At 54.8% G+C, this 9,622-nt stretch overlaps 1 protein-coding gene across 2 annotated transcripts in view; it reads left to right on the top strand.

The window, feature by feature from the left end:
• Positions 1–2,871: 2,871 nt before the first annotated feature.
• ATG9B (autophagy related 9B) overlaps positions 2,872–9,622 on the top strand; it is a 12,315-nt gene continuing 5,564 nt past the window's right edge. Inside the window, exons 1-8 of one of the 2 annotated variants that reach the window (XM_019031075.4) lie at positions 2,872–3,497; positions 3,641–3,684; positions 3,861–3,925; positions 4,164–4,325; positions 6,072–6,213; positions 8,034–8,788; positions 8,961–9,114; positions 9,341–9,520. In XM_019031075.4, the coding sequence (XP_018886620.1) occupies positions 2,948–3,497; positions 3,641–3,684; positions 3,861–3,925; positions 4,164–4,325; positions 6,072–6,213; positions 8,034–8,788; positions 8,961–9,114; positions 9,341–9,520 (2,052 nt within the window). In that variant the 5' untranslated portion in view covers positions 2,872–2,947. Of the gene's footprint in view, positions 3,498–3,640; positions 3,685–3,859; positions 3,926–4,163; positions 4,326–6,071; positions 6,214–8,033; positions 8,789–8,960; positions 9,115–9,340; positions 9,521–9,622 lie in introns of those variants that run through there. The other variant, XM_063708859.1, reaches the window with a different exon arrangement.

The raw sequence follows: 9,622 nt of genomic DNA, 5'->3' as shown, positions 1-9,622 counted from the left end.
TTGGACAATACCTGGCTTTCCTAGGCAGAGGTCCCTGCAGCCTTCCGCAGTGTTTTGTGTCTCTGGGTACTTGAGATTAGGGAGTGGTTTGAGATTAGGGAGTGGTGATGACTCTTAAGAAGCATGCTGCCTTCAAGAATTTGTTTAACAAAGCACACCGTGCACAGCCCTTAATCCATTTAACCCTGAGTTGACACAGCACATGTTTCAGGGAGCACAGGGTTGGGGGTAGGGTTACAGATCAACAGCATCTCAAGGCAGAAGAATTTTTCTTAGTACAGAACAAAATGGAGTCTCCTATGTTTACTTCTTTCTACACAGACACAGGAACAATCCGATTTCTCTTTCTTTTCCCCACAGTCACGTGTACTTGGGGAAGAACTCCCCCGGTGATTCTGACACTCTTGCCCTACGCCTCAGCCATTGAGAACTATTGGTATGGAGGGCCTGTAATTTATCAAGGCGCGGCCTCAGATCTGTCTGCCTCGCAGATACCTTCCTCACCCGGGTCAGAATGACTTGCCTCAGGCTCCTGCCAAAGAGTTTGCACCACTCATTTCTTCCCTGTAATTACTTGTTTGCGTATTTGTCTCCCCACTGGGCTGCAGCTTCTTGGGTAGTGGCTCTGTTTTATTCATCTGTCCTCTTCCCTTCCAAAAAGCTTGGCAAGGAAAAGTGCCCTTTATAATAAATCGACTTGAATTGGGAGTGGTGGTAGGGAGGCTGTCAATGAGAATGAATTCAGGGTGCAACTAGGTAGGACAATGTCCCAGGATTAGTTTGGGGTTGAGCTGGGGAGCTCTTGGTGTATAGGGGGGGTCCTATTGTGACTATGGTGGAATAGCCACGATACTGAGTGACATTGGGCAAGTGAGGTGGGGGAGAGACTAGACAACACCCCACATAACCCATCTTGACAGATGTCTCAGAAAGATTATGGGAATTTCCTGGCCCCTCTGCAATGTGGGATTCCATTTTGCTACCTCTAGAAGGACAGGGTCTTGTTTTCATAGCTCTGCCTCCTACTCAGAGATAAAGGCATGCAAGACCTGAGCTACTGCTACAATACCCCACACAGAAGGAGAAAAGCAGGCACATCTGGATTCAAGTTTTGTGGGTGATTCCATGATTGCCTCCAGTGAACAATCTGGGAAGCACAGTGTCCGTATCGCCATTTCAGGGGTACTGGCCCCAACATCAGCCCTTAGGCCTAAGCCCTAGAGACCTTGACACCTGGTGGCTGAGTCAGCATCTCAGTAATGGGCTTTAGAAGGAAACCTGGTGATTCAGGGCCTCAAGAATGGCGTTGGGCAAGCCACCAGACCAGCTGCCTGGGTCTCCTCCTCCTTGTTGAGGTGACAACAAGGAACTCAGTTCAGCTCATCCCTGGGTATCCAAATTATCCTTCCAAGTCCCAGACTCACAGCTGTCCTCCCTTCTGATTCAGCCCTGATGCTTTTCAGGGGGTCCCAGAAGTGGGATCCCGACTTGAGAGAATGTCATAGTTCAAAATGATAAGGATGCAAACGGAATGGAACTTTCAGAGAACCGCAATTTTCTACTCTAAGCTCTCCAAACCAACTCTCAAATCCAAGATAGCTGCCTTTCCTTTCTTCACCTCCTCTTCTTAGTTTTCCCCAACTTGGCTGCAAAGTCAGCCTCCCCCTTCTCTTCCTTAGCACCTCAGACCAATAAAACATGCAGCCTTTTCTTATTCTTTTAAAAAAATTTATTTTTGACCGGGCACGGTGGCTAACGCCTGTAATGCCAGCACTTTGGGAGGCCAAGGTGGGTGGATCACGAGGTCAGGAGTTCAAGACCAGCCTGGCCAACATGGTGAAACCCCATCTGTACTAAAAATACAAAAAATTAGCTGGGTGTGGTGGCACACACCTGTAGTCTCAGCTACTCAGGAGGCTGAAGCAGAAGAATCACTTGAACCTGGGAGGCGGAGGTTGCAGTGAGCCGAGATTGTGCCACTATACTCCAGTCTGGGTGACAGAGTGAGACTGCTTCAAAAAGAAAAAAAATTATTTTGTTTGTTTTTTAGATTTTGTAGAGACGGTGTTTCCCTAAGTTGCTCAGGCTGGTCTCGAACTCCTGGCCTCAAGTGATCCTCTCGCCCGGGCCTCCCAAAGTCCTGGGATTACGGGTGTAAGCCAACATGCCTGGCTCCTTTACTTCTTCTTTTCTGTTTTGGTCACAAAACATTTCTCTGTTGATCACTGTAGTGTGTGTGTGGAGGGAAGTGGGGGAGGTACACTCTTAAGAAATGAAATAGTTAACATCTTGGCCCTAAGATTTGTTGTAGAGATGGAGTCTTCTCATTCTGTTCCCCAGGCTGGTCTTGAACTCCTGGCCTCAAGCAATCCTCTTTCCTCGGCTTCCCAAAGTGCTGAGATTGATTACAAGTGTGAGGTACTGCGCCCTGCTACAATCCTTTAATAGGATGTTTTTGTGGGGGGTGGCAGGGGGCAGGACCTAGCTCACTGTAACCTATACTGTTCCAGTGTAACCTGCACCAAGCCATCCTCTCACCTCAGTCTCTTGAGTAGCTAGGAACACATGCACACATCACCACACCTGGCTCTAACACGATTTTGCTTTTTGCTTTTGTCATTTTGGCTGCTGTTCTTTTTATCTTTCATTCATTCAAGGTCTGAAGATGGAGATAATAGGAATCTTCTCATCTCAATGTGTTCTTTGGCCCCTCCTCTTAAACTGATGCCCCTCTCAGGCCCTGAGGGATTTGGCCTCAGGTTGCCCTGGAAGGGGTGTGAGTGATCAGACAGGTGACTGAGAGCTGGGACGCCTGAGGCCTGCCTAGGCTGAGTCACCTAGTAATGTTGTCATTGTTCCTGTTGAAGTCCCAGCTCAGTGTCACAGACCTTTCTGGAAGCAACAACAGCTCCCATCCTTCCAACCTTTCTGGAGAAGCCGTGGCCTGATGGTGAGCCGAATGGGCTGGGGGGAGAGAAGAAGGCGGCTGGGGCGGTGGGGAGATCTGGGGCCCGGATCGGTGCCCCTCCTCCCCATGCCACTGCCACCTCCTCCTCCTCCTTCATGCCGGGGACCTGGGGGAGGGAGGATCTCCATCTTCTCTCTGTCCCCTGCCCCTCATACAAGAAGCTCCCCCTCCTCATTTTCCCCTCCCACCGCAGGGCCCCCTTGCTCAGTGCTACAGGGGACAGGGGCTTCTCAGTCTTGCCACAGTGCTCTCCCTACCCCAGCCACCCCCGCAACACAGGCTCAACCTGCAATGACACCTGCCTCTGCATCTCCCTCCTGGGGATCCCACTCCACCCCACCCCTGGCCCCGGCAACCCCCACTCCCTCACACCAGTGCCCCCAGGACTCTCCTGGGCTGCGGGTAGGCCCTTTGATCCCTGAACAGGATTATGAGCGGCTGGAGGACTGTGACCCTGAGGGGTCCCAAGACTCACCCATCCACGGGGAGGAGCAGCAACCCCTGCTTCATGTCCCTGAAGGGCTCCGAGGTATGTGCGTGGGTGTGGGTGGGAGAGGGTTAGTGGTGCCTGGGAGCTCCAGTACTTACCCCAGGCTGGGCCTCTGGTAGCGGGTTGAGAACGTGGAGAATTGATCACATGCCAGGGGCTGACACTCTCCCCTCTGTGCCCAGGCTCCTGGCATCACATCCAGAACCTGGACAACTTCTTCACCAAGATATCCTTTGCGCTAGGCCTGCAGAAGTGGCATGGGAAGGTCCTCTTGGAGCTGGCACTGTTCTTGGCAGGGAGACTCCGTGAGGGCGTCACGGGTGGGAGACTTGTTGGGGCTGAGGGGAGGCGTCCTCAGGAGAGGCCCCCGTGCCTCAGGCTTGTTCCTTGACACGCAGCCACATCTACAGCTACCACCAGCGGAATGGCTTTGCCTGCATCTTGCTGGAGGATGTCTTCCAGCTGGGGTGAGACGCTTAGCCCGGGCCCGGAACTCGGTCCCCTGGGCCCATGGCTTCCTCCTGTCGTTTTGCTTCCTTAATTGTGCCAGCTGCTTCCATCCCATGCTTTCCCGAGCAGCCCAGGGGCTCAGCAGGGGCAGGGTTGGGGAGGATAACCACGGGCTGCTCTGGGGGCTGGGGCAGGTGCCCACCTGGCTGTCCCTGATCACTGCAGCATCCCGGCACCCCCCCTTCCTCCTGGCAGACAATTTATTTTCATTGTCACCTTCACAACCTTCCTCCTTCGATGCGTGGATTACAATGTTCTCTTTGCCAACCAACCAAGTAACCATACCAGACCTGGGCCGTTCCACAGCAAAGTGACCCTGTTAGATGCCACCCTACCCTCAGCCCAGTGTGCTGAGAGGTTAGTGACAACCTGGTGGGGCCCTGGGGGTGAAGCATGGGCAGTGGGTAGAGGAGTAGACAGGAGCCCCACTTTGTCCCGTCATCTAGATCAGCAGTTCTCAAAGCTTTTGGTCTTAGGACCAAAAATACACTTAATATACTTTAAGTTGTACTTAAGTGTATTAAGTTGTACTTAAGTTGTATTAAGTTGTACTTAAAGTGTATTAAGTATATCTTTTTTTTTTTAAGACAGAGTTTCACTCTTGTTGCTCAGGCTGGAGTGCAATGGTGAGGTTTTGGCTCACTGCAACCTCCACCTGCCGGGTTCAAGCAATTCTCCTGCCTCAGCCTCCCCAGTAGCTGGGATAACAGGCGTGCACCACCACATGTATTTTTAGTAGAGACAGGGTTTCACCATGTTGGCCAGGCTGGTCTGGAACTCCTGGCCTCAGGTGATCCACCCACTTTGGCCTCCCAAAGTGCTGGGATTACAGGTGTGAGCCACTGTGCCCGGCTATTAAGTGTATCTTAATTACAGTGCATTAAGTGTATCTTAATACACTTAAAATTGGTTGAGAATCCTAAAAAGCTTTTGTTTATGGGAGTTGTATCTATCTACATTTTACCTTATAAAAAATTAAAATTAGGCCAGGCATAGTGGTTCACACCTGTAATCCCAGCACTTTGGGAGGCTGAGGCAGGAGGATTGCTTGAAGCCAGAAGTTTGAGATCAGCCTGAGCAACAAAGTGAGACCACATCTCTACAAAAAATAAAAATTAGCTGGGCTTGGTGGCGCGTACCTGCAGTCCTAGCTAAGCCTAGTCAGGAGGCTAAGACAGTGACTGTCTCTGATCACTGCAGCATCCCTACACCCTCCTCCCTCCCAGCAGACGATTCATTTTCATTGTTGCCTTCACAACCTTCCTCCCTGAATGCGTGGATTGCAATGTTCTCTTTGCCAACCAACCAAATGACTGTTCCAGACCTGGGCCGTTATTTGGCAGGGAGATAGGAGCTATGATTCTACTGCTGCACTACAGCCTGGGTAACAGAGAGAGACCTTGTTTCAATAAAAAGGAAAAAAAAAAGAAGGAAATTGTAGCTGAGAACAACTTCAAAATGTAAGAGTGCGGCCGGGCGTGGTGGCTCACACCTGTAATCTCAGCACTTTGGGAGGCCGAGGCGGGCGGATCACAAGGTCAGGAGATCAAAACCATTCTGGCCAACATGGTGAAACCCTGTCTCTACTAAAATATACAAAAATTAGCCAGGTGTGGTGGCGGGCGCCTGTAGTCCCAGCTACCCTGGAGGCTGAGACAGGAGAATCATTTGAACCCGGGAGGTGGAGGTTGCAGTGAGCTGAGGTTGCAGTGAGCCGAGATTGCGCCACTGCACTCCAGCCTGGGCGACACAGCAAGACTCCATCTCAAAAAAAAAAAAAGAGTGTACAAGCACACATTTCATCAGCTGTCAGTGTGATGTGACATGTTCACGTGTCTTGTAGCCTCTGGAAAACTCCACTGTACTCTCAGAGTACAAGAATGAAAACATCAGAAAGCATTAGTATTATTTGGAAAAAGTTTGACTTTGCACATTTGTGAAGGCCACTTCAGCACCCACCCCCTGCTCCGGGCTCTACCTTGAGAGCTGCTGGTCTAGCTAGATCCCCCTCCTCATGACGGTTTTTCCTCACTCCCGAAGTCTGGTCTGCCTCTTTCTCAGGCGCCCACCTTTCTCCCTCACTGCCCGCCCAACCCCATACAGGATCCGCTCCAGCCCGCTGCTGGTCCTCCTCCTGGTCCTGGCTGCCGGCTTCTGGCTGGTCCAACTGCTTCGCTCAGTCTGCAACCTCTTCAGCTACTGGGACATCCAGGTGTTTTACAGGGAGGCCCTGCACATCCCCCCGGTGAGCTGGGTGGCTGTGTCTGTGCGGAGGGTGCCGTGAGAGGGTGGGCAGAGGAGAGGGGAAGAAGTGGGACTGTACAGGTGGAAGGGCCAACTGGAAAGAGGGCAGAAAGAGCAAGGTCTTATTGACACCTGCCTAGGCCCAGAATAATGTCAGGAGGGGGCTACCACCACTTAGAGAGCATGGCCCTTACCCTAAGGGAGTTTAGTTTATTTAGATGGCTCATATAAGATGACATATAGTTACATGTTTGTGCTAAAAACATTGATGAGAGAAAAGAGAAAGGGCAGTCATCTGGCTTTTCAGAACTGGAGGAATTTGGGTTGGGCTTCGAAGGGCAGGACAGGAAGGGAGGGGAGCACATTCTAAGCCCCAGTGCAGGAAGGTGGGGAAAAGCCATGAGCTTTTGGAAGCTGCAGTGAGGAGATGGACCCATCAGCCTAAAACAGAGCCTTCAAAGCCATCCCCTGCATTGCAGGAAGCCACTGCATTGGCCTGTCACTGTCCAGTGCTTATGCTCTGCCCTTTGTTTCCTCACCATCTTGAGTCTGCTCCTCCCTCCTCTGTATCTAAGTTCTTTCTTTGAGGCACAGCTTGAAAGTAGCCTTCCGCAGCTTGCTTCCCTTGCTCCCCTGGGAGGTCCGGAGCCCTCTGCACAGCCTTTATGTGCAGCAAGGGGAGAGGTCTTAGAAGGTCCCCCTGAGCAGAGGAGAGGGAGGAGGCCAGGGAAGCAGAGGTGGTGAGAGCGGAAGCTGGACCTCGGATTGGCTCTGGCGGGAGACTGCTCACCCGTCTCGTTCTCCTCCTCCCTTCTTTCCCTCCTCCCCTGTTCCTTCCAGGGGAAGGGAAGGGAAGACACTGGGATGGACTGGAGAGGCCAGCCTGGGGGACTTGACTAACCTGGACTGGGAAAGCTGAGTGAAACTGGGCTGAAGTGAGGTTTGCAGCCTTCAAATGAGATCTGACAGTGCCCCACTGCCAGATGTGGACATAGCCCAGGTCCTGGGAAGGCTTCTGGTGACAGAGCCGAAGATGGCCTGGAGTCGGGTGGGGCTGGGAGTGTAAAGCATGCCCAGGCAGAAGGTGGGGAGGATTCTGTTCCAGAGTTGGTGGGTGCACTGGAAATGGGAAGGAGAGATTCTCCCACGAACTGCCAGACATTCTGTTTTTTTTGTTTTTTTGTTTGTTTTGTTTGTTTTGAGACAGGGTCTGGGTCTTTCACCCAGGCTGGAGTGCAGTGCTGCGATATTGGCTCACTGCAGCCTCTGCTCCCCAGTAGCTGCAACCACAGGTGCACACCACCACGCCCTGCTATTTTTTGTATTTTTAGTAGAGACAGTGTCTCACCATGTTGCCCAGGCTGGTCTCGAGCTCCTAAGCTCAGACGATCTGCCTGCCTCAGCCTCCCAAAGTGCTGGGATTACAGGTGTGAGCCACCGCCCCTGGCCAGCCAGTCTGTTTTGTGTGTACAACTGAGGGGGCCTCAGGCCCTTAAGGAGCTGAGAAGCCAGGTCCAGCACCTGGAGGCGTCCCCAGGAAGTGCATGACTACTGGCCACATGAATGGCAGGGATGATGAACAGGGCAGTTTAGAAGAGGATGAAGGAAGTAGGGCGTGCCCTTGTTAGTGACAGGGTTAAGGGAGGGCAGAAAGAGAAAGGTGGGAGAGGGGGACGATGAGGGATGTAGCTTGAGCATGGCGAGTTTGTGATCGCAAACTCAGTTTGCGGGTTTTCAGGCCGCACACTTAGGGGTGTGGAGCTTGAGCATCACTGTGGAGAGGAATGGGGGGTCGCTGGCTCTCATCAGTGCCCCTTTCAGGAGGAGCTGAGCTCGGTTCCCTGGGCAGAGGTGCAGTCCCGCCTCCTGGCACTGCAGCGGAGCGGGGGCCTGTGCGTGCAGCCGCGGCCCCTGACGGAGCTGGATATCCACCACCGCATCCTGCGCTACACCAACTACCAGGTGGCGCTGGCCAACAAAGGCCTGCTGCCGGCCCGCTGCCCGCTGCCCTGGGGAGGCAGTGCCGTTTTCCTCAGCCGCGGCCTGGCGCTCAATGTCGACCTGCTGCTCTTCCGCGGTCCCTTCTCGCTCTTCCGCGGGGGCTGGGAGCTGCCGCACGCCTACAAGCGCAGCGACCAGCGGGGCGCCCTAGCAGCGCGCTGGGGGCGCACAGTGCTGCTGCTGGCCGCCCTGAACCTGGCGCTGAGCCCGCTGGTGCTGGCCTGGCAGGTTCTGCACGTCTTCTATAGCCACGTGGAGCTGCTGCGGCGCGAGCCTGGCGCGCTGGGGGCGCGCGGCTGGTCCCGCCTGGCGCGCTTGCAGCTGCGCCACTTCAACGAGCTGCCGCACGAGCTGCGCGCGCGCCTGGCCCGCGCCTACCGCCCCGCCGCAGCCTTCCTGCGCACCGCTGCGCCCCCCGCGCCCCTGCGCGCGCTGCTGGCCCGCCAGCTCGTTTTCTTCGCGGGCGCACTCTTCGCCGCGCTGCTTGTGCTCACCGTCTACGACGAGGACGTGCTAGCCGTGGAGCACGTGCTCACCGCCATGACCGCGCTCGGGGTCACCGCCACCGTCGCCAGGTGCGACGGCAGATGCCCGGGGTGGTGGTGTGTGTTGGTTTCTCTGATCTGGGGCCATGTGAGGTTCCCCCCGAATCCTTACCTCTCCCACCACTGGGGCCCTCTAGCCCTACATCCCACCGCGCGTCCTCCTAATCGCAGGCCCCTTCCCCCCACGGATCCCGCCTTTCAGGTCTTTCATTCCAGAAGAGCAGTGCCAGGGTCGTGCGCCGCAGCTCCTGCTGCAGACAGCCCTGGCCCACATGCACTACCTCCCGGAGGAGCCCGGCCCCGGCGGCAGGGACCGCGCCTACCGGCAGATGGCGCAGCTGCTGCAGTACCGAGCGGTGAGGGTGGGCACGACGGCGGGCTGAGGAGGAAGTTGTGGGGTCTGTCTGCGTGGAGGGTCTGTCTGGGAGAGGGTATGAGACAAACGGACTACTCCAGGAGTCTAGGGAGTGACTGGGTGGGGAGGCTTCTTGCCCTGGCGAGGGTCGCTGGGGACTGCTTGGTCCTGATAACGCGCGTGGGCCCCTCAGCCACCCCTGCTCAGCCTCACCGCTGCTTCCCCAGGTCTCCCTCCTGGAGGAGCTCCTGTCCCCGCTCCTCACCCCGCTGTTTCTGCTTTTCTGGTTCCGCCCTCGTGCCCTGGAGATTATTGACTTTTTTCATCACTTCACTGTGGATGTGGCTGGGGTTGGGGACATCTGTTCCTTTGCCCTTATGGATGTGAAGCGCCACGGACACCCTCAGGTCAGAGCCGTTCCCTGGCCCTGGGGGGTTGGGCTGGGTGGGAGTTCGCTTGCCTCTCGGGAGCAGACCTAAGTTCCAGCCCTGGCTCCATTGCTTGCTACC

This window comes from Gorilla gorilla, chromosome 6 (genome assembly GCF_029281585.2).
Source record: "Gorilla gorilla gorilla isolate KB3781 chromosome 6, NHGRI_mGorGor1-v2.1_pri, whole genome shotgun sequence".
NCBI lineage: Eukaryota > Metazoa > Chordata > Mammalia > Primates > Hominidae > Gorilla > Gorilla gorilla.
Note: the sequence above shows the minus strand (reverse complement) of the source record. Positions and strands in the feature narration are given on the sequence as shown.